At 41.2% G+C, this 25,305-nt stretch overlaps 1 protein-coding gene across 4 annotated transcripts in view; it reads right to left on the bottom strand.

Moving 5' to 3' along the window:
- CALCOCO1 (calcium binding and coiled-coil domain 1) overlaps nucleotides 1-25,305 on the bottom strand; it is a 104,870-nt gene that overhangs the window by 77,391 nt on the left and 2,174 nt on the right. For all 4 annotated transcript variants that reach the window (XM_082247689.1, XM_082247691.1, XM_082247692.1 and 1 more), the window contains exons 2-3: nucleotides 15,783-15,936; nucleotides 7,638-7,740 (exon numbers count right to left, since the gene is read on the bottom strand). In XM_082247689.1, the coding sequence (XP_082103815.1) occupies nucleotides 7,638-7,740; nucleotides 15,783-15,917 (238 nt within the window). In that variant the 5' untranslated portion in view covers nucleotides 15,918-15,936. The remainder of the gene's footprint in view (nucleotides 1-7,637; nucleotides 7,741-15,782; nucleotides 15,937-25,305) is intronic.

The raw sequence follows: 25,305 nt of genomic DNA, 5'->3' as shown, positions 1-25,305 counted from the left end.
TCCTTTTCCATCTTGGATTCACCCAGAGGTTCCCCCCTAGTGAGTAGCTTGTGTTCGTGTTTCTGACGCCCAAGTGCATTACTTTACATTTTTCAACATTAAACCTCATTTGCCATGTAGTTGCCCACCCCATTATTTTGTTCAGGTCTGCTTGTAAGGTTTCCACATCCTGTATAGAAGTTATTGTCCTGCTTAGCTTAGTATCATCCGCAAATACCGAGATTGTGCTAGATATCCCTCTCTCTAGATCATTTATGAATAAATTAAACAGTATTGGTCCCAGGACAGATCCTTGGTGATCCACTTTCCACACCAGCCCAATCCGAGTACTCCCCATTTATCACCACCCTCTGGACTCTCCCCTGGAGCCAGTTCTCTATCCAGGTACTCACCCTATGGTCCATACCGACGTATCTTAGTTTGTACAGAAAGCGTTTGTGGGGAACTGTGTCAAATGCCTTTGCAAAGTCCAGATACACTACATCAACAGGCCTTCCTTTATTTAGATGACAACTCACTTCATCGTAGAAAGTTAATAGATTGGTCTGGCAAAAACGATTTTTCATGAATCCATGCTGATTACTACTGATAATACCGTTTTCATTACTAAATTATTGTATATAGTCCCTTAACATCCCCTCCAAAATCTTGCAGACTACTGATGTTAGGCTGACAGGTCTATAGTTACCTGGGATATATCTAAGTCCTTTTTTAAATATTGGTACCAGGTTGGCTTTTTTCCAATCAGCTGGCACCATTCCCGGGTGTAGACTATCCGTAAAGATCAAGAATAAAGGTCTGGCTATCACCAAGAACCCTCGGGTGCAAGCCATCTGATCCCAGTGATTTATTTATGTTAAGTTTCTATAGTTTAGTTCTAAGTCTATCTTCTGTTAACCATGGGGGTGCTTCTTGAAGTGTATTATTTGATTTAGCATTACAAGCTGGGTTAGTGTAGCCCCCCAATTCTTTTGTGAAGACCGAAGAGAATAAATTATTTAGCTTTTCGCCTTCTCTCTGTCCTCTGTGGCCAGATTCCCTTCATCGTCTTTTATGGGGCCAATGTGTTCTGGTCCACTTTCTTACTATTTCTATATTTAAATAATTTCTTGTTTTGTTTTTTTTTTTACTCTCTTCTGCTATATCTCTCGTGTTCTATTTTAGCCGCCTTGATTTCGCCTTTACATTTCTTATTGCACTCTTTATAATTTTGGAATGCTGCCAATGAACCCTCAGCCTTGTATTTTTTGAATGCCTTTTCTTTGGTATTAATATCCCTTTTTATGTTGGAGTTTAGCCACCCAGGATTTGCTTTTGCTCTTTTAAACTTATTCCCCTTCGGAATGCACTGGCCAATCCCTTTGTTTAGTATGCTCTTGAAGCACTCCCATTTTTCCTCCATGTTGTTTGTTCCTGGGGTTCTATCCCATTTGATATTTTCTAGCAAAGAGTGCAGTTTAGGGAAGTTGGCTCTTTTGAAATTCAGTGTCCTTATATTACCCTTGTGTTTCTTATTACTATGATTTATACCGAAACTAAATTGACCTATGGTCACTGTTTCCCAAGTTGCCCCTTATTTCTATATCCGTGATTAGGTCTGTATTGTTGGTAATCAGTAGGTCGGGTACCACATTGTTTCCTGTCCTTGCATTCACCATCTGACCCATGAAATTATCCTGCAAAACATTTAGGAACTGCCGAGCCTTGGATGAATGCGCAGTTCCTTCTGCCCAGTCTATATCTGGATAATTAAAGTCCCCCATTATAATTACATTTCCCATCCTTGCTGCCAATCCAATCTGTGAAAGGAGGTCTGCCTCCCCTTCCTCCCTCTGGTTGGGGGGCCTATAGCATACGCTCAATATTACTTTCCCCATAGTGCCTTCCCTTTGAAGTTCTACCCATAGGGATTCTACCTCCTCCTTAGCTCCATTATGTATATCGTCCCTCCTATTTACCTGTACACTGTTCTTAATATACAGACATACCCCTCCCCCTTTTTACCTTCTCTATCTCTGTGGTAAAGGGAATACCCCTGGATGGTTGCCAGCTAATCATGAGGGCTGTCAAACCAAGTCTCTGAAATCCACACAAAATCTAAGTCCTCCTCATACATTAGCAGCTCCAGCTCTCCCATCTTGTTGGCCAGGCTTCTAGCATTGGTATACAAACCTTGTAATTTTATCCGGTTGCATACTATATCCTCGTTTGATGTTGTTTTTAGGCTGCTCTTGCGATTTTTCCCCATGCCCACCTTGGGTTTAGGAACTTCGAACACCCTACCGCTACTGTCCCCCTTTGTGTCCACTGAATCTTGCTCCCCGCTGGCTAATTCTACATCCGTACCCTCCCCCCTATCACCTAGTTTAAAAGCCCATCTAACTTGTTGGCCATCTTCTCACCCAGTATGGTTGCACCCTCCCCATTTAGGTGCAATCCGTCCCTACTAAAGAGCCGGTAGCCGACTGAGAAGTCTGCCCAGTTCTCCAGGGACCCAAAACCCTCCTTACTACACCAGCTCCTCAGCCACTTGTTTACTTCCCTAATCTCCCGCTGCCTCTTTGGTGTGGCTCGAGGTACAAGTAGTATTTCTGAAAATACTACCTTGGAGGTCTTACTCCTCAATTTAGTTCCTAAGTCCCTGAAATCGTTTTTAAGGACTCTCCATCTCCCTCTGACTTTGTCATTGATACCCACATGTACCATGACAGCTGGGTCTTCCCCAGCCCCACCCAATAATCTGTCCACCAGATACGTGATGTGCCGAAACCCGAGCGCCCGATAAACAAGACAGTTCGGCACTTACAGTCTTTGTGACAGATTGCCCTCTCTGTCCTAATAATTGAGTCCCCTACTATCAGAACCTGTCTTTCCTTTCCCTTGCTCCCGCCCTCACTGGAGGAGTTAATCCCCTGGCAGCTAGGGACGTTACTCTGCTCCAGCAATGCCAGTCCCTGACTGGTTTCCCCAACATCACGCAAAAGGGCGTATTTATTGGGATGCTTCAGCCCAGGACCAGCCTCCTTGCCTTGTTCCCTTCTTCCCTTCCTAACTGTCACCCAACTTCTCTGCTCTGATGCCTGCACCCTTGTATCTCCACCCTCCTCTGTGCAGGCCCCTGCCTGCACCTAACGGGTACGCTCCCTGCTCTCCTTCAGTATGGAGATTTTTCTCAGTGTTGCCAACTGCTTCCCTAGATTCAGGACCTGAGCTTCCAGGGAAGCAATGTGCTTACATTTTGTGCAGCTGTATTCACCCTCGATCGCCTGATACATGCCACAAGATGTACACCGAATCGCATCTCCCCACCCGCCGGGCATTGTACCTCTAATCTAATCTAATAGGGATTTTGAAATTTAACTTTGTCCTGTGTAGCTGTTTTCTAGCTTCCTGACTCTAATTTCTCAGGTACTCTACAACACTCTGGAACTCACACACAACTACTTTACAACAATCGGGCACTCACACTCAGGTATTTTGGTTCAGGCACTCACACTCAGGCACTCACGCTCAGGCACTCACCTTTAGGCACTCACCTTTAGGCACTCACCCTCAGAGATGCGTGCTTCCCATATTTACTTACAATGACTCTTACTCTTCAACTTGAGAGTCTGGGGTTGGATGTCTGATAGTTACTGCCTTGTCATCTACCTGACCACATACACTGCACAGCTCCAAGTGGAAAACATTATCAAATAACAAAGCCATTCAGATATTTACATTGCTCATATTAAAACGGCTCAGTTTTTTGACACTGCAATATACTAGGTGATTAAAGTGATTAAAGTGTGTGTTGAGCCAAACTTTTTTTTTTCAATTTGGATGGAGTGAGGAAGAGTTAGAACCTCTGCAGTTTTGGTCACTGTTATCTGTGTCTCTATTAGAGAGATTTACCCTCACTTCCTGGCCTGCTGACAACATTTTTAATTGTCTACTGTGCCCCTTTTTTCTCACTTTCTGTCTGGGGATCCAATGTCAGCAGGGCAAAATGTGAGGGGAAATCTCTCAGATAACATTAAAAACAAGACAAGTTCTAATCCTCCCCCACTTTATCTAAAACTAAAAAAGTAAGCCTTTGGTTTTGCATAAAATTTAAAAAGATTGTATAAATGTTTTGTACACAATTTCTCTATTTTTCATTGTCAGGAAAATATGAAACCCTGCATTTGAAATAAATATATTATCATATAAATACTGTAAGTATGCAATAAATGACAGAGGCACCATGTTTGAAAATTCTTACCATAGGGTGAGGGGTGGGCAACACAGTCAACAAAGCCACAGACCCAAAACAAGGGAATCAGGTTCCTGTCTCAAAGAGCATTGAAGCATTGCAAATATTGAAGCACCTTACGGCTGAAGCTGGCATCAACTGAGGCCTGTACATCCACTTGATACAACGTATGAATAGAAAGACCAAATGGCAGCCTCGCAAATCTAAGAACAGACACCTGGTGCAGAAAAGCCCAAGTGGCGCTGACTGAATGAGTTGAATGACCCTTACAGGGAAAGGAGTGTTACCCGGAAGATATGAGATTTAATTTACCTCAGACAATATTTGGGTTAAAATGAATGAAAGCTTCAAAACAGCAATTATTTTATTAGTATATAGTCTGAAAGCCCCAAATGAATTTACAACAATCTATCTATAGTACATACAACAAAATGGAAAATATTCCTAGTTTAACTGAACAAGTATAGAGTATATACTCAAATACAAAACACAATACGACCGACACAAAGAGGACAAGCAATGTATACCTTAAACGTTCATAATTACCCTTCCCTTGAGTGTTTCATCCTGGTCTGCCATGCAAGAGAGGAAGTCCCTCTCCCCTCACCTACACTGATATAGAACCATATCGCATAGACTTGTATAGGGCTATTCTGATTGGTTCAGCTATCCTGTCCTGTTCCTCCCTCTGGGCATATCTCGTTCAGGATTGGACAACTTCCTCCTCGCCTAGCTTAGCGTAATTCAGCCCCTTGCTAACCCCTCCTCTGTGTTGGGGGGGGAGGGGGAACCTGTTAATTTACTTTGAAATTGAAAATTAAGATGCAAGGTTCATCTCCAGGGCCCATTGTCCAACCCTTCAACCGATAGTCAATCTTCATTGCATATCTTAATGAGAGTTCTTTGATATGGAGGATTGAAATAAGGGCGGAAGTGACGTGATCTTTTCACCTAATTTCATTGGCCACAGGATGTCTGGCTTACAGGTTGATACTATTTGGCATATCAGCAGGCCACCTCCCGATTAGCAGACAACTCGTCATTTTATGTGTTTAAATGTGAATAGCAGGCTGGCCTTTCAAACGGACTCGTTCAACTGGATTCATACTACTGCCTGTCTGTGTTATACAACTTACAAATCTACCAATCATATAGCAAATATGAGTTTGAAGTCCAATAATGTGTACATTTATATATACATTAATATTTACAATTACTGATGGAGATTTATACATAACTCCTCATCATCACAACACAGTAATGGAGATTACACATAAACTCATAAGGCAACAGGAGGATTCCTATTCTTCAAGGCAAAAATCGTATTGATGACCTGCCAAATATAGCGTGAGATGGAGGAACAAGATGCAGGATTAGGGATGATCGAACGGTTCGGGTCGACCATCGGTTCGACCCGAACATTGACTGTTCGAGGTTCGGCCGAATTCCGAAAATTTTGCTGAAAAAGTTTGAAATTCGGCAACCAGAACCGACCAAAATGCAATGGGACAGGAACTGGGCTTTAAAAGCCCATGATTGGACCAGAACCATCAGTAAAAGCCAATTGAGAGGGCAGGAGAATGCTAGGAATGTGATTGGAGTGACTAGGGGGTCCAGAGGCCAATCATTAGTGAATACGCCCCCCAGTATATAAGATAGCCCCGCCAAATCTCTACCATTTTAATACAGGGATGTGGAAGAGAGTGGAAGCAGTTCTGTTACTTCTGCTCTCAAAGTGTCATTTAGCAATTATTAGTGTGAGGAAAGGGATATCTAGTGTAGTTAGGGTACTATTTTCCACTATAGTTAGATTTAATAATCTAGTTTCTGTAGGGAAAGTGTAAGGGGACCGTAGTGTAGTGTAGGGTTAACTGACTCTGACTGCTATGGCACGGTGAGAAAACCCTTCCATGTCAGGGTGACCGCTATAGAGAAAAGATTGTTTCTCTTAGAACACTTATAGAACCGGATAATGGCTTCGCCCCTGTCACCCTGCTTTTTGTTGCAGGCGTTTATATGGCTTTTTTGAGGACATGTTTGGAGTCGGGCATGACATCTAAACTTCTGTGTAGGGGTATATATACACACACACACATGTATGTATATATACACATATATAGGTGTGAAAGTAGCAGAAACCTATGCTTGCGCTAATTAAATAATTAACACCCATATGGCTTCTCTGCTATAACACCTATATATGTGTATAAATACATATAAGTGTGTGTGTATATATACCCCTATACAGAATTTCAGATGTTTTGCCTGCCTCCAAAGACGCCCAAAAAATGCCCAAAAAAAACGCCTGCTGCAAAAACACACCTGGGCGTTTTTGTAGCTGGCGTTTTTTTGGGCATTTTTTTGGCGTCTTTGGAGGCAGGCATAACATCTGTACTTCTGTGTAGGGGTATATATACACACACACATGTATGTATATATACACATACACATATATAGGTGTGAAAGTAGCAGAAACCTATGCTTGTGCTAATGAAATAATTAACACCCATATGGCTTCTCTGCTATAACACCTATATATGTGTATAAATACATACAAGTATGTGTGTATATATACCCTTATACAGAAGTTCAGATGTTATGCCTGCCTCCAAAGACCCCCAAAAAATGCCCCAAAAAAACGCCTGGACATTGACATGGACCTACACTTTATTGTCATGCACTGTAGATTTCAATACTGCATTTCTTATTCTCTTGTACAAGAAACTCTAGACATTTTCAGGCTGCAAAACAGAAACAACATAGTATTCCTCAGACTTTGCTACATTAACAAGACGAAATGTTACTTATTAAAGATCCAGTTCATGCATAGACTCATAGCTCCTATGAGCATGAACATATTTCCTGCTCTATGGTCATTTAGTCAAGTAGTGGACAGAGCAAGAATGTTGTACAATAGCACATGATAACTAATATATTTTCCCCTATCATTTCAACCAACCTAGCTGTAAGAAATGGTCCTTAGCTACTATGGTGGAACTTAGCTTTGCCTGACATATTATTAGTATGCATTTGCTTGGGTCCGAGTGGTTCTAAAGCCAAAACCTTTGGTAACACTTTAATTTCAAAACACACTAGACTGATTTTTTTTGTACAACTTTTCTGGAATACGCACAGTACCTGGTAAAGTTAAAATGCTGCTGAAGTAGAAATAAGGGCTGCATGTTGGACAATGATCCAATACTTCTATGTATGAGCCCTACATCTTATGTTTTTGACTGCAAAATGTGAACTCTCTGTCACTTTTGCTCTGGCTTCTCCTAAAAAAAAAAATGTGGTTGGTAAGAGATACGCCATGCTCATCCACACTAGTAGTGTGCACTAGCGGAACCAAGAACATTTATGTTCAGCCTGAGTCACTGATTTTTCTGAAGAAATTACTAACCTTGAAACTGCACACTGCAATGAGATACCGATTCATCCACAGAAGATTCTGAAGAGGCTGCCCAAACAAAGGTATCATAGTCATGTATAGAGGAGCCGCTTACCTGCCAAGGAACAAAAGACATTCAGTACCAACAAACATTTGAAAATACTGACCTAAACAGCATAATGACATTTTGCAATTTAAGGGATTTAAAGATCTCACAGGACATAAGGGAGGGTTATCAGAGCTGTGTTTGATTTGAAAACCAATGGCTTGATATAGGTAGACCATTTTAATGCTCGGAATGAGGGAAACAAAATTGTTTTCTGTACACCCCAAGATTACCTCATACACTTAGGATTCATTTTGACATGCAGTTAAAGGGGTGGCAGAAATGTGTTCCAACTGCGCCCACTAAGCTGCAATAGGCAGCAGATGAGGCTATTTACAGGTCGAGATGCTTCGCGTCCGCAGCAAAGTTTACCCGACATGTGGCGATCGGCGGGTGGCAAGCTTGTTAAACACTACACACTCAAGTGCTGCAAATGCCCTGCAACCACATGCAATGCTATAACTGGCAAACAACACTTCCAGTCAAAATGCGTAACAAGGAAGTGCTAATGCTGCCTGGAGCTGCCAGGATTACCTAACCATGTCATGAGACTTTAACCCCAACACTGATGAATATATACAATTTTGCTTGCCTCAGGGTGATGACAACCCACAGCCACCCCTCAAAGTGATGTTCACCTATGTACCTCCCAGACTGAAGATACTTCCTTCACACTAAAAACTCCTTACCACCCTCTTCCCCCACATCAGATTATTGAGCACCCACAATCTTCAAATTACTAGAATGATGAACGCATGCATGCTCCCATATCCCAAACTATCCCACCACATTTTATGACACAGAAGTGGGAGATTACATTATTTTAGTATTAAAGCAGACATTTAGCTACAAAATAAAATCCCTACAGCTTTAGTCACATCATTTACCTGTAATGAAGTATACAGCAGCTGGCTCCTGGAGAAATCTTCACTGCAGGGCTGCCCTGTCCTCTTCCTGTTGAATTTCCAGCACTGCAATGGATGTCAGCATTGAGTCTTCAGGAAGAACAACAGTACAGATGGTCTTACAGTACACTCCCCCTTTTGCCCTCTCCTCTATTGAGAAAAGGTCTTTCACTTATTACACAGCCTGTAACATGATCTTTGAACGGGGGAGATAATCCTGTGATTGATCAGGCTCTCCCATATTCACAGATAGTGTAATCAATGAAAGAACTTTTGTCAGTGGATGATGAAGGAGGGGGCATTTCCCCACTGGGCCATATGTACTGCTGCCTTGCCTGAAGATCCAAAGCTGTTAACCATTGCAGTGCTAGTAGCTAAGTGACGAAGAGGGAACGCATCTCTGCAGTGAATATTTCTCCAGGATCCAGTTGCCTGCACAAAGTGAGACATACTTCATCACAGGTAAGTGATGTGATTAATACAGACACTTACCTACCCCGCACTATGCCTCTTCTCCATTTGCCTGCAGGAATGCCGAGTCTACACCTTATGAAAGCTTTAACTATGAGATAGAATTACATTTTCAGAGAGACCAAGATCATGTAAAATGTCTCCTGGTTAATTATAAAAATATCTTGGAAGGATTGTTTGTCGAAACCAGGTGACACTGGTAAAATCTAATATCCCAAAACAATGGAGAAGTTTGTCAAGTAAATAGACCTGGAAGTAGATAAATCCCAGGTACACTGAAAGGAATTCAGTCAATTGGACATGGACTTCTCTTTACTACAAGCACAACGAAAGTTAAACAAAACTTCTGGTCAATGTGTGCAAAGCCTGCAGATCTTATAAGGGTCACTGTTGGAAAAGATAGAATTAGGGCCCAGACAACTAATCGATTATAAAAATAGTTTTCAACTATTTTCATAATCAGTTAGTTAGTCAGCCAATTAGTTGGCCTGCATACAGAATGCATTATTTGTTTACGTATGAAATACAGCTCAGGACACCGTCCATACATGTCAGAAGACACAGTGCAGCACACATACAGCTCAGGACACCGTCCATACATGTCAGAAGACACAGTGCAGCACACATACAGCTCAGTACACCAGCCATACATGTCAGAAGACACAGTGCAGCACACATACAGTTCAGTACACCAGCCATACATGTCAGTAAGTGCCCGAGAACTTGTGAATGTGTGAGGAGCAATGCCTCATGGGAAACGTAGTCCTGGGCAGGAACTTTTACCAGTATTGTGCATTATATTTAAAATGATCATATCCATGAAAAAAAAAAGTCTCGGCTTTTAGTACTACTTTAAAATAAAAGATTTAGATCTCTCGTCAACCTTTTCATATAGCTTCATGTCTGACTCCTAGATAAAATGCCCATATATCCTACTTCTGGGTATATTTATTTTTAAATATATGATATATATTACTTTTTACTGTTTCACAGTATAAATGATCCCCATATAATAGCAATTATCAGCTCTTTTTGTACTGTAAAGGACTAATTTTAGTTTTTTTAACCCCATTATGACAGGTGATACAAAAAAAAGCACGCTGCTACTACTAAACACCTTAGGCCTGGTTCACACCTCTGCATTTTTTTTGCAGAAACGCACTAAAGTTCATTTAATATGGTTTCCTATGGGACACTTTCACATCTATCATTTTTTCAGCCACTTTGATTTGGAAAGGGTCAAGGACTTTTTTTAACGCAAAACTGTGCTTTTTATTGCTTTTTTGGTTCAATAGACTTCATAGAGAAGCTGCAGAAAAACAAGTAGTGCGTTTTTGCCGCGATTTGCATTTTTAATCTGCCCAACAATAAATTGGCCAAAAAAAAAGCATAAAGAAATGCAAAACGCAAATCACAGCAAAATCACAGGTGCAAAAACACAAAACAAAAAGCACTGCAGAAACGGATCAAAAGCAAACTGCATAGGTGTGAACCGAGCCTTATGCTGGCCATACACATATTGATTTTCGGACTAGAAAAATACGAAAAATCTTTGTACATTCGCTGAATGAAAGAACGTTGTTTGAAAATTTCACTTACTTTTAAAATTAATGTAATTTCTGAACGAAAACCACATACACTGAAAATTACTTTGACCAAGAAGTTTTCAATTCTTTGAATTTTCCTGTCACTGTGGTTGAAAATGAATGCCAATTTTAGCCCATTAACGATTTAAAAAAAATCAAATAAACGTTCTTAAATTGAAAATTTTTTGGAAAGAAGAAATTGTTTTTGTATGGCCAGCATAGGTGACAGCAGGTGCATGTAGTTTGTATCAAGCCACCTGCCTATGACAAGGGAGTCTGTCATACATAATATATTACAGTTCTGTCTTTAAAATTTGATCTCCGAGTCTGATGATATTTAACAGATTCCACCTCCAATAGTATATACAGTATATCTTTTCTGTCTGATATTTTCAGCGTGGATTAGAGATTTTGCTCCCTAATGATATAGTTGGTTATTTATATTTACCACTGCATATATATATATATATATATATATATATATATATATATATATATATATAGGGATAAATTGCCTTTTCTTTTTTAACTTTACATTTTAACTAAATTACACACCACACTTTTTTTGAGGTTATTGTCCGATTATTCGAAAAAATAAATCGGTCAACTAATCGATTATGAAAATAATCATTAGTTGCAGCCCTAGATAGAATTTACACACCTTCAAGGACAAGCTATAGTTCGACTTGAAAACTAAACAACAGTTAAGGACACACTGGGGTAGATTTTCTAAAACTAGAGGGAGCAAAATCTGGTTTAGCTCGGCATAGAAACCAATAAGCTTCCTGGTTTTATTGTCAAAGCTTAATTGAACAAGCTATTAGAAGCTGATTGGCTACCATGCACAGCTGCATTATATTCAGAAAGCACCAGTTTTAGTAAATCTCCCCCCATTGTGAGAACTTGTTAAAGTAGAAGTTCACCCTAAAACTAAAATCTGTAAATATGCTTGCAGCCACAATCTAAAACTAACCTATCAAGCCCTGTAAAGAAGAAATCGCTATACATACCTTTTCTGAAGCCACTCCGCTCCAGTCCCATGTTGAGCTGTTAGCGGCTGTTTCTCTGCAGAGGTGGGTGCGAAGGAGGAAGCCAACAACGGAAGCCCCATAGTAACTCTATGGGTGACATCACTTCCCAGGCATTTCACAGCCATTGTCAGCTATCTCCTGCACAGAGCTTCCGCCGCTGAAGACTGGATCGGAGCGGCTTCAGAAAAGGTATGTATAGGGATTTCTTCTTTAAAGGGCTAGATAAGAAAGTCTTAGATTGTGAAAGCCAGTAGATTTACAGATGTTAGTTTTAGGGTGGACTTTTACTTTAACCATCAAGTCAACATGCGAGAAACTTTCCAGAAGAAGCTTAAAATAGAAGAAAAAAAAAGGATGATATATTTCAGGATTTTATTAAAAAACAAATAAATAAATAAATAAACTTGTCATTTTAGGAAATGACTAAAAGAAAATAAATGATCAAGATAGGGATGCACCGAATGTTCGGCGGCCGAACATTATTCGGCCGAAAATAGAAAAAATAGCACTTTCGGTGTTCGGCCGAATAAGTCAAAAGGCCGAATAATTTTGTGCCGAATAATAGGGCTGAACGATAGTCGATATGATATTGACTATCGTTCTGTGGCCATAGGCGATATTCATATCGCCGAGGTCACGATATTTACAGGGGGAAGGGACTCGGAGGAGGACAGGAGGACTCACAGACTTCCGTGAAGCCGGGACACTTCAGCAGTGAGCATACATTACATTACTCACTCGTGCACTGCAGCCCGCCCCACACATTCAGTGAGTCTTACTCTCCTCCTTGTTTTTTCAATGGCACATTCAGGAAGCCAATCACGCCGTGATTAGCTGCACAGCGAACCAATCACGCGTGCCTGCACACCTGATTGGTTCCGCTGTGCCGCTACTCACGGCGTGATTGGCTTCCTGAATGTGCCATTGAAAAAACTAGGGAGGAGAGTAAGACTCACTGAATGTGTGGGGCGGGCTGCAGTGCACGAGTGAGTAATGTATGTATGCGGCTGTGCTCCTTTCCAGGCTCCTACTACCACCACTATGAGAGACTGTCTGTCACTGTATAATCTGATCGAGTCCACACTGACACTGACTGACTGTCACTGAGTAATTGATGTTACCACATTAACCCTGACCTGCCCAGTGCCCTGTATCTGCAATTAAAATTTACAAGGCTGCCTGCATGCTTCCTGATTTCCATTCCCAGCATCCTTCCCAATCCCTACAGTGTCACTAACATTAACCCTATGGTACAAGGCTGCAGTGTGCACTGAATCCCATTCCCTACAGTAACATTTAGGGAGAGAGAGAGACATGAGAGGACAAGAGAGAGAGAGAGAGAGAGAGAGAGAGACATGAGAGGACAAGAGAGAGAGAGAGAGAGACATGAGAAGACAAGAGAGAGAGAGAGTGAGAGGACAAGAGAGAGAGAGAGAGAGACACGAGAGGACAAGAGAGAGGACAAAAAATTGGCACGTCGCGCCGCGTTCGGTATTCGGCCTTCGGCCAAACATTTTATTATTATTCGGCTTCGGCCAAGAATTTCATTTCGGTGCATCCCTAGATCAAGACACTTGTGAATCCATACGTCTATACTGTATATTTAGGATAAAATATAATCTTATCTAAAAAGGAAGCCATACGCTTATCATATTTTTTGGTTTGTTGTTATCAATATTGTTCAAAATGTGTGTGTTAAAATATAGCCACACCCAAAATAATAGCTTATAGTGTGAAAATTATTTTACGTATATCATTGTATTTAAATATGAAATTATGCCATCTCTGTAGCTAAAAGTTTCCATTTAAACGCTGCTACACCCAAAAGAGTAAATACCACAAATGAAAAGGATGCCTATCAATGGGACATTTCATGCCTCTCGGGTTAAATAATCTGTATAGAAAAAGATGAATTTATTATTCTAGGACTAGATTTAGATTTCCCAGATAAACTGAAGATAGATATTTATAGTTTTGGAGTGACACCCCAGTGGCCAAGTGAGCTAATGCTTGTATAAACACATAATTGATCAGTAGCCTGTTTTACCAATGAGAAATAAGTAAATAATACCAAACACATCCTCTAGACAGAGTTCCAAGGGCTGTATTATTTGCACTCCATTTATAACAAGGGCGGATAGACAGGAGAGGAGACCTCATCATCAATAAAAGGGAACACACATCAATTATCTACAGGAGAGAGTCACATATCTCATTGAAGATCCAAAGACTCATCATCTGACACACTTCATTGAAGACTGGACACACAGTTCAAGCATAGCTAAACACCATTTTGGGAAAGACAAACTCCACCCATAGATCAGGAACCATCTTTGGGTCTGGTCAGCAGCCTTTTCAAAACCTATATGGTATACTTGGAGTAACTATATTGTATTATTTTCTTGACGATTTGTTTTTTGCTTAAATAACCACTTGCCACCAAAATCACACACCTGTATGTCATTTGACTTCAAGTGGTTGTACCGGAGTGGTGCCACCCTGGTACCGTTTTTTTTTAGAGCAGATGGTCCCAAGTGACCAGCCGGCACATCTGCCGGCTGGACGGAGGCCCAAACATAGCTGGAAACAGCTTTGATCGAGTTTCAGGTATGGTAACCCAGGAGCGATGTCATGACATCACTTCCGGTTTACTGGAATCCTAAAGGTGCCAGTTTTTGAAAATCAAAAGTGCAATAGAGGGATTTGGGGCCCTCTAGACCCCAGATCCCTCCATAAAAAAGTGATTGCGGTCACAAGGGATATTTACATTCTTTGTTGCAGCAATACAGTGATCATAAAAAAATTAAAGCAACAGTGTAAAAATAAAAAAATATATAATTTAATGACTTAAAAAAAAAAAAAAGTGTCCCCATGCTTGTGAGCTAGTGTGCAAAGGTGAACACGCGCAAACTGTGATCGTCCCACACATGTGAGGTATAACTACAAATGTCAGATCATGGGCAGTACGTCTAGCACTAGACCTCCTCTGTACATCTAAAGTAGTAACCTGTAAAGGCTTTTAATGCATCACCTATGAATTGTAAAATTTACGTTGTTTGTCGCCGTAGTGCGAGCGTGCACAATTTAAAGCGTGACATGTTTGGTATCTATTTACTCGGCATGACATCATCTTTAATATTTTACAAAAAAGTTGGGCTAAGTATTGTGTTTTTTTTTGCATTAAAACTTAAAAAAAGTTTATTGTTTTTCCCAAAAAAACTAAGTTTGAAAAACCGCTGCACAAATACAGAGTGACAGAAAAAACTGCAAAATGCACCAATTTATTCTCTAGGGCCTCTGCTTTAAAAAAATATATACCCATGCTTAAGCGGGTTATTTTAAGTAATTCTCTATAATTCCAGTGTCTGTGTCAACCTCTTAATCTGACTGTTAGGGCCGGTTCACACTTTTGCGAGTGCACCGATCGCATGTAATTCAGAGCGCACTGCTCCTTCATTACATGCGATCGGAGGTGCGGATGCGAATTCAGCCATACACTTTGTATGGCTGAATTCACACTGTATCCGCACCAAACACGCACATGACCCTTTTTTCCAGCCGCATCAGGATCGGATTGCACAGTGGTTCACACTTGTGCGATACGATTCTGTGCGAACCGTCAGATCGCACTGCGATATGCGATCAAACTGGGGGTGATGTTAACATTTCATTGACACCCCCTGCGTATCGCATATGGCAGTGTGAACTGCCAGGGGTGCGTTTGCGATGCGGGAACAGGCTGCGAATTTGCAGCCTTCCCGCATTGCACAAGTGTGAACCGGGACTTAGTGGTGTTTGTAACGTGACTTATTGTTAATAAATTGTATTTATCTTTATCATCTATACTTACACTGACCTTATTGTGTTAATCAAAGAATTTCTGCATGGGCAAAGAATCTCAAAAATAAGTAATTAGTCACCTTAATTATTTTTAATAAATCATTTTTGTATTGGATGCACTGTGGATTAAACAATATCTGACTAAATTATTGTTCAACATCCCTGACACAATTGATAGGCAAGTTAGTTCTTTATAAAACACAGAGTCATTCTCTCACTTTGAAGATGCCAATCCAGTCCCTGGTGGAGCCCTTCATGCCAGCTGGCAGGGTGTAGTGACATTCCACATTGGCACTGGGAACATAAGTGTGAGCCACATTCAGGAAACAGACAGAATGGAAGTTGGCCTCCATGACAGTCAGTTACTTCAGTCTATAAACAATAAGAGATAAGGTTAACATTTGCATAGTATTTATACTGTATTTATCATTTAAATAGTATTTACATGAACGTGAAAAACAGAACACAAATAGTATGTTCAGAAGAATTTTATGTACAGCAATGTTAATTGTTGCACCTTTATTATAGCAATAGACATTTCATTGTGTATTTGCATGTACCATACAACTGGACTGTGGTATTGAAATGAGCAGAATTTGTTGCCATTTTACAATTGATCTATAGTTAGTGTCTCTGCGTCACTATGCCTTTTATAAACTATTGAAAATGTGACAGTCAATCACTATGAAATTTTTCTGACAGGGGCTAAGTGTGAGTAACCTGCAGGAAGTGTGCTATTAACACCTGTACATACTAGATGGATTAGCAGACAATGGCAGAAAGCTCCTGTTTATGAGAATAAAAAGGGGGTGATGGTAGAGATGAGCTTTGATGGCAGACTTTGCTGGTGCTGGCTATGCCAGGGGAGGTAAATTACTAATTAGGACAGATAAGTGGCACAAATTGCTACCCCAAATTTTTTTTTTTTTCATACAGCCCCACCAACTTTTACAACACTGCACATTGACATCAGTCCCTGCCACAAAGGAATTTACAATCTAAGGTCTCCAATCCATCCCACATACATAGACATACTAGGGGCATTTAAAACAGGAGCCACTTAACCTACCAACATATTGTTGGAGTGAGGGGGGAGGATACTGGTGGACCCAGAGGAAACCCACACAAGCACAGGGCGAACATGCAAACTCCATCCAGGTAGTATCCTCATTTAGTAAATGCCCTCCGCCAGTGCTTCTAAGGTCACTGTGGGCCCAATGACTGCTGGATCATAAGGAGAGCATGCCCCCTCCACCTTGCAATGCAGCACCTGCCTGAGCAGTGTATCACCAGCCTCAAGCCTTGTCAGGTGACATATGGGGGAGTGGCTAAGCACATACAAATACTGACTGGCAGATAACGCTGACTTACTCAGAAAACAATCTGCATGGACCAGTGGAACTGGCGAATTCATTTTTGTTGGACAACAGAAGATAAAGGTCATGCCTTTTACATGTTAGCAATACATTTTAGAGTTGGGCAAAGTTCTGTTTTCAGTCCATTATCTATTTTAACTGGCATCCCAATAACTGCTACAGAATTTTGTGCACAGTGTCCAGTAGATGAAATGTCTTGATCCAAACAGTTTTATCTTTTATACGGTCTCTTAGAGCATGAGAGATAAAATGTTTACAATATGAGTGTCGGAGTATCACTCTCTAGTGCAGTATTATCTTGTAACAAATCCTCACCAACATATGCCTGCTTCTATCATTTATGTTTTATTAGTCTCTATATAAAAATAAGATAATGGAAGCATGCATATTCAATGCAGCATTTCTGTATAGTGCCAGGGGGTGCATGCCACTTGGATAATCTCCAGCTCTCAGAGGGACATATTAAACATATTCCATTGCTTTATAGCACCAGAGCCCCAAACTCTGACAGCTGTTTTTAGTAGGCACTTACAATAAGCTTTGTAATCAACTGTATGCATTGCATGCTTGTATCTCCAATTAAATTATAAATGAATAATGGGATTAAAAGGCACGTAAACACCTTTTTTATTACCTTTTATTCACTCAAATTTCATAGACAGGCAGAAAAAGATGAGACAAGGTTCTTTAAGAAATGGTATAGTAATAAAGACTAAGGGGAAATCACAAGAATAGTGTGGCACTATTCAGATGTGTGCATTAGAGCAACGCACAGTCAAACACACATTTTACTACACATTGCCACGATGCATGACAAATCATGTTGTGTAAAATTCACTTTGAACAACACCCTATCGCACAACAATGCACATACATTCTAGCCCAAAATGCACACCACACTGAACCATTCTAATGCAAGGTGCCATAAAAAGCCTTTTAAGAGAAACCGCTACTATTAGCAATGTAAAAGGTTTTTCTCTATGTAAAAAAAAAGATAACAGGCACAAAACAGGTGTAAAAAAAAAAAAAAAAAAAAAGAGGACAAGTTTTACTATGAGGTCACAGGTAAGGAATTTGAAGTAACAATCGGAAATTTGTGCCTCCAGATTTGTAGTATATACACTGGAGTGCCCATATGGCAAACAATATACTGTATGGGCAGAATTACAAGACTGAGAAAGCCTCCTCTCTGCTCCATTTGGCGGTTAAACATTAACGCCATCACATGCAATGCAAAACCAATAGCCCTGACTTACATGAGGACAGCAAGGCCCCATACACAATCTGGAGTGTCAGGGAGAAGAGGTGAGCGCCTGAATCTTGTGTTGAATACGTTTTAAAAGATTATAACTTATTACTCTACTCTTCGACTTAAACCCATTCACACCAGATGCATTTTTGACTACATTCCAACTGCATAGACAGTCCAAAAGCCATATTAGTCTACTGGCATAGTCCACACTAGTACAAGTACAGTGCAATGCAGTGCAGTGCAGTGAAAAAGGTATAGCAAACTGCTTTTTTCCACACCACAAACAATCACAGTGCACATAAAAGCCCAAAGAAAGAAGTGAGTAACCTCAAAGGACAAACAGATGGAAAAACTAGTGTCAACTGCATGTAAACACACATAAAAACATGTATCAAATGCATCCAAATGTGCATAAAAATGTGCAGTAGACACACAGTTTCTGGTGTGAATGGGTCCTTAATGACCAATTAACCCTTGTAGAGCTCTGCAAGGGTTTTTGTGTAATCCTTGGATAGCAGCCTGAAAGTAGATCCAAGCCCAATAAATCTCATATAAGCATTAGGATTTTAATGCCATGCAGTCTCTTAAAATCTGCAGCTTTCCTCAAAATTATGGCTGGTGATCTTGCCATAAGGGTCTTTGTTCAGGAATTTCCTATTATGGAGTGATAACTCTCAGTTGTGCTTCCGTGTTGTCACCCTGTCAAATGCATTCTAGGTGGAGACTTCAAGCAGCTGTGCCAATACACATTGCACAGCCATGGTCCAATGTTGACAGATCAGAGCAATGATGTACAGCCAATGCTGGAACTTGTGCATTTAGATAGGAAGCAGACTGGAGGTCAGTAGCACTGAGATGGAAAAAAAAAGTAAAAACATCAGAGACACGTACACTTTACCTAATTTGGTGGAAATTTCCCAAAACTAAAAATTGTGGATCATTGTTTATCAGCGTACGCAGTATCAGGAAAGGGCAGAGGGGGGAATCCATGTGAGGCACTTCTTAGCCTGAAACCAATAGGCTGCACTAACTCCCAATTTAACCTCTTTTTCTTTATCTTTACTGCAACAAAGCAGATGTTGGTAAAGGCACAAAAATCAGCCATGCCCACAGTAACCAAAGTCAAAATAAAAAATGACAAGGTATTTAACTACACTGCATCTGAGCACCACAAACCAAAGACGCTATTTAATTAATTTTTAGTATTCAGAGAGAACTCCATCATCTATCCATGTCTTCATTCTTTGTTTTGCTGAAAAATCACTTTGAAAAAAAACACCAACTAGCATTTCTGGCCATGGCCATCTGAGTTAGAGCAAATGATTCATGCAGCATTTACTTCCTGGAACCCACCTGCCCTTAGCTCAGGCATCCAAGCAGGAGGGTGCGCTTAGTATTGAAACCCCACTTCCCTTCTGGGATGTATGACATAATTTGTCTAGGCCTGGAAACCAGGCAGTAACTAAAGGAATGTAAAAAAAAAAAAAAAAAAAATGTAATCAAGCAAATATGAGATACTTTCCTATCTATTTACTAGTAGCATAAGGATTAAAAATAGTCAATGTTATTTGAGAGAGTGAAGTATCACTTTAAGATCAGGACTATTTCTGACATTTGTTGCTTACAAGTTAAAATCAGTATTTTTTGCTAGAAAATTACTTGGAACCTCCAAACATATATATATTTTAGCAGAGACCCTAGAGAATAAAATGGCAGTCGTTGCAATATTTTATGTCACACTGCATCTGCGCAGTGATCTTTTAAACACAATTTTTTTTTAAAAAAATACACTTCAATAAATTAAAAAAACAAAACAGTAAAGTTAGCCCAATTTTTTTGTGTAATGTGAAAGATGATGTTATGCCGAGCAAATAGATACCTAACATGTCAGACTTTAACCACTTCCCGCGAATCGACATAGCTCTGCGTTAGAGCTAGAGGCATCATCCAGGTACCATTTTTTAGAGCCAGCAGTCAGCTTTCAGGTGGTAACGGCGGATGCGGCTCGGGAGCCGCTGGGCCGTTACCCCAGCGAGTGGGATGGGACACCCCCCTCTCGCGGCTCTGCCGTCCCACCGGGGGACCCAAGCAACCAGCCGGCTGGTTTTAGTCCTGGTCAAAGCTGGGTTCGGCTTTGATCGGGTCTCCAATGTAGTAACCCGGAAGCGGCGTGATGACGTCACGTCCAGGTTACTCGGCAGTTAAAGGTGCCGATTTCCGCATTTTGAATACATTGAAGTGCAGTGGAGGGGTCTGGGGTCTTTTAGACCCCGGATCTCTCCATAAAGAGCACCTGTCACTGCCTATTACTGTCACAAGGGATGTTTACATTGCTTGTGACCGCAATAAAAGTGATCAGATTTTTTTTTTTTTAAACTGTGCTAAAATTAAAAAATGTAATAAAATAAATAGGAAAAAATATGTAACATGCCCCCGCCGCCGTGAGCTTGCGCACAAAAGGAAATGCATACGGAAGTCGCGCTCGCAAATGAAATCGCTGTTCAAACCACACGTAAGGTATCATCGTGATGGCCAGAGCGAGAGCAATAATTCTAAAAAGCTACTCTGTAACTCTAAACTGGTAATCATTGAAAAAATTTAAAGCGTCACCTATGGAGATTTTTATTGACCGTAGTTTGTCGCCATTCCGTGGGTGTGCGCAATTTTAAACCGTAACATGTTAAGTATCTATTTACTCGGCGTGACATCATGTTTCACAATATACAAAAAAAATGGGCAAACTTTACTGTTTAATTTTTTTTTTTAAATGCAGTGAAATGTATTTTTTTCCCAAAAAAAATATTATTATTTTTCTTATTTTATTTTTTTTAATTTTTACACTGACTCTTAAAAAAATAAAATAAATTTCTGATCAATTTTATTGCTGTCACAAGGAATGTAAACATCCCTTGTGACAGTAATTGGTAGTGACAGGTACTCTTTATGGATGGATCTGGGGTCTAAGTGTCGGTTCACACTATGGCGATCCGACTTCGGGGGCGACCTGTGAAGTCACGCGCACCACGACTTCGGCGCGACTTGCACGGACTTCACATAATGGAAGTCAATGCAAGTCACTCCGATGTCGCCCCGAAGTAGTACAGGAACTATTTTCTAAGTCGGAGCGACTTGAGTCGCTCCTATTAGAACGGTTCCCGTAGCACAGAATGGACCGTGACTTGTCAGACTGACAAGTCGTCTGACAAGTCGCGGTAGTGTGAACTGGGACTGAACCTCAAACCCCTCCTCTGCACTTGAAAGTATTCAAAATGCCAAGATCGGCAGTTTTTAATACTTTGGATTTTTTAAAACTGGCGCCGCTGGCTGCCGACTTATTAGAACCTAGATCTCTCCTCTGGCCTCAAAAGCATCTGCTCCAACAGAGATCAGTTTGATCAGATGTTGTTAGAAGCCAGTAACGGCCTGAAAACAACAATCAATACCGGAAGTAAGAAAATGGTGGGGAGGTGTTTTCAAATCAATAGAGATAGCTGGGAACATTTCTACCTAATAACAGTCCAGAGGCAGCGAGCACGAGATTTATCAGCTCACAGGATTTCTGGCTGGATGAACAGCTTTTTTTTTGCACTTACCGAACAGCTATAACTAAAATAATATAATAATAAAATGTTTTTATTGTTATATTTACCAGACCAACGGGGAGCAAATAATTGAAATTTATTGTTAAACCCGGTTCACACTGCCACGACTTGTCAGGCGACTTGATCATGAGAGGGGTAAATTTTCCAGAGCTGAAGTTGTTAATACTGCTTTAGGCCCTGTTCACACCATACATGCAGAAAAAAAATGATGGGAAAAACATGCAGATTTCACTTATGCTCCGTACACATGTACCGATCGTCGGCCGAAAATATTCGGCCGACGACCGATCGGCCGATTGTATGCTTGTTAGTATGATGCTTCCGACAGCCGACAGCGCATTTTCGGCCGAACAGAATCTGTCGTGCAGGCATTAAAATTTTTGTTGGCCAACACCAGAACGGCCGATTGTTCGCCAGTCAGTACAGAATTCGGCCGACAGACAGCAGATTGGCAAGACTGGGCATGCTCAGAAAAGAAAAAAGACAAGGAAAGTTAACCATCACATGACATCACTTCTGCAGTCGGCTGTTATTGGTCGACAAAATTCGTGTGCAGTCTTTTGCAGTTTTCAACAGACACGACAGCCCTGGACAAAAGACGGCCGATCGGTACGTGTGTACGAGGCTTTAGGCTCCATGGACACTGGCTTAAAAATGGCTGCCTGTAGAAGCAGCTGAATGTTATCCAATGTGTCCATGCCCATTGGGACAATTACAGGCATATTTTGAGCTCAACGTTTAGAGCAGGGGGATCCAAACTATGGCCCTCCAGCTGTCCAGTAGAGCTGCACGATTAATCGTATGAAAATCGCGATCTCGATTCACCCCCCCTGACGATCTAAACCTGACATATGCTCGATTCTTTGTGAGAGAACAGCTGTGGAAAAAAAAAAAAAAGCCTCCCTGCAAACAAAGGCCTATCAGCATTAGGTCTCTTTCACACGGGCTTTCCGTGTGAAAGGTCCGCTGCGGGACTTTTTTTTTTTTTCACGGAGCGGATGACATTTCTGTCATCCGCTCCGTAGGTCCGCATATCATCCCATCCGTTTGCGGATGATATGCGGACCTAATGTAAGTCTATGGGGGATTGCGGATGTCAGCGGATGACACCGCTGACATCCGATTTTCCTTCCTTTCCGTTTTTTGAACGGAACAAAAATAGGATTTTTTCTGTTCCAAAAAACGGAACAGAACTGACAGGAGGAAAATCGGATGTCAGCGGATGGTATTCCGCTGACATCCGCAATGCCATAGACTTACATTATGTCCGCAAATCATCCGCAAAAAAATAGGATGATTTGCGGACATACGGAGCGCCGTGTGAAAGGGCCCTTAGTCTCCCAGTAACTATAAACAAAATGATTACATTGTATCTTTTCCTTCCCTCTGCCAGGGAGAAAGGAAGTTTAACCTCTTAAAGACTGGACCTTTTTCTGACACTTGTTGCTTGCAAGTTAAAATCATTTTTTTTTTGCTAGAAAAGTACTTAGAACCCCCAAACATTTTATATATTTTTTTAGCAGAGACCCTACAGAATAAAATGGCGATTGTTGTAATATTTTATGTCACACTGTATTTGCGCAGCAGTCTTTCAAAAGCAATTAATAGACTTTAATGAATAAAAGAAAAAACGTAACAGTAAAGTTATCCCAATCTTTTTTTGTTACACAGAGAATCGTGATCTTTATTCCAAGCTAAAAAATCATGATTCTCATTTTGGCCGGAATCGTGCAGCTCTACTGTCCAGGAACTACAATTCCCATCATGCCTAGTCATGTCTGTGAATGTCAGAGTTTGTACAATGCCTCATGGGATGTGTAGTTCTGCAACAGCTGGAGGGCTGCGGTTTGGAGATCCCTGGTTTAGAGGCAGGAAAAAAAAAAACCTGGTGGAGTGGAGTGGAGCTTTCTGGAAGAAAAAAAAGTAAATTTCCCCTAAACTTGTCTAAACTCTGTACAAAAAACACTCTAAATGAGTGTTCTTTTCTGCCAAGAGAATTAGCCTTTTTTTTAAGCCCAGTTTGCATGGAGCCGAAAGAGTTTACATCAGATTTCATGTGCGCTTCTGTGAGTTTAAAAAAATGCTGAAAAAGGCAGCTATTTGGCATTTATCAGTGTTTCTGAGCCATGATCTTTTGTGAGAGTATATTCTTGCTAAAAAACGCTACTGCAAAACTCAATCTACAGCTAACACTGCGGGCTCTTTTTTTTTTGTTTTTTTTTATACTGTATAACGTCCAGTGTGCATGAGGCCTTATAAACGTTGCAGATTCCTGTACAGCGTGTGATACCAGTGTTGTGGTGTGAACAAGGCACATGGAGGGCCAGTTCCCATATCTGCGATGACAGACATAGAAAATGATTCGCAGCTCACAGCTCTGCAAATCACATGTAATGTCTGCGAGATCCAAATTTGGCCATACTGGCTGAATTTGCATCGCATTCGGACACAACTCTGCACCAGAATCAGATCGCATGGGTGTTTACACCTATGCAATCCGAATCATGTCCGAACTGACAGTTCACACTGCGATATGCAAACTGATCTGGGGGTGTCGTTAACTTTGTACTGACACCCCCAGAGATTTGCATATGGCAATGTGAACTGTCTGCGAGTTGAATGCGATGCGGGAACCTGCAGTGGATTCACAAGGCTCCCGCATCGCATATGTGTGAACCGGGATGGAGAACCATTGTTTTCTTTTTGTGCCCTTGCAGAAAAACAGACGTCTCTTCACCATGGTGTGAATGAGGCCTTAGGATCTGAACTGAGCTCATCCCTACTTCTGGGATGGATAATTAGTGTACCCCAGAAGAGTGTGGGAGGGGGGACTACATCATTCTTACCTAGGTGAGACAAGGCCTCGGAACGGAGGAAGGGAGGGAGGAAAGAAGAAAGGGAGGGAGGAAAGAAGAAAGGGAGGGAGGAAAGAAGAAAGGGAGGGAGGAAAGAAGAAAGGGAGGGAGGAAAGAAGAAAGGGAGGGAGGAAAGAAGGAAGGGAGGGAGGGAGGAAGGAAGGAAGGAAGGAAGGAAGGAAGGAAGGAAGGAAGGAAGGAAGGAAGGAAGGAAGGAAGGAAGGGAGGGAGGAAAGAAAGGAAGGAAGGAGGGAAGGAAGTAGGGAGGGAGGGAGGGAAGGAAGGAAGAAAGGAAGGGAAGGAAAGGGGGGAGGGAGGGAGGAAGGAAAGGAGGAAGGGAAGGGGGGAGGGATGGATGAAGAGGAGGGAGGAAGGAAGGGAGGGAGGGAGGAAAGAAGGGAAGGGAGGAAAGAAGGGAAGGAAGGGAGGGAGTAAGGAAGGAAGGAAGTGTGAACAAGGATGGAGAACCATTGTTTTCTTTTTGTGCCCTTGCAGAAAAACAGACGTCTCTTCACCATGGTGTGAACGAGGCCTTAGGATCTGAACTGAGCTCATCCCTACTTCTGGGATGGATAATTAGTGTACCCCAGAAGAGTGTGGGAGGGGGGACTACATCATTCTTACCTAGGTGAGACAAGGCCTCGGAACGGAGGAAG

This window comes from Pelophylax lessonae (assembly GCF_965119305.1).
Source record: "Pelophylax lessonae genome assembly, chromosome: 2".
NCBI classification, from domain to species: domain Eukaryota; kingdom Metazoa; phylum Chordata; class Amphibia; order Anura; family Ranidae; genus Pelophylax; species Pelophylax lessonae.
The sequence above is the reverse complement of the archived record's forward strand: the minus strand, read 5'-3'. Positions and strand labels throughout refer to the sequence as shown.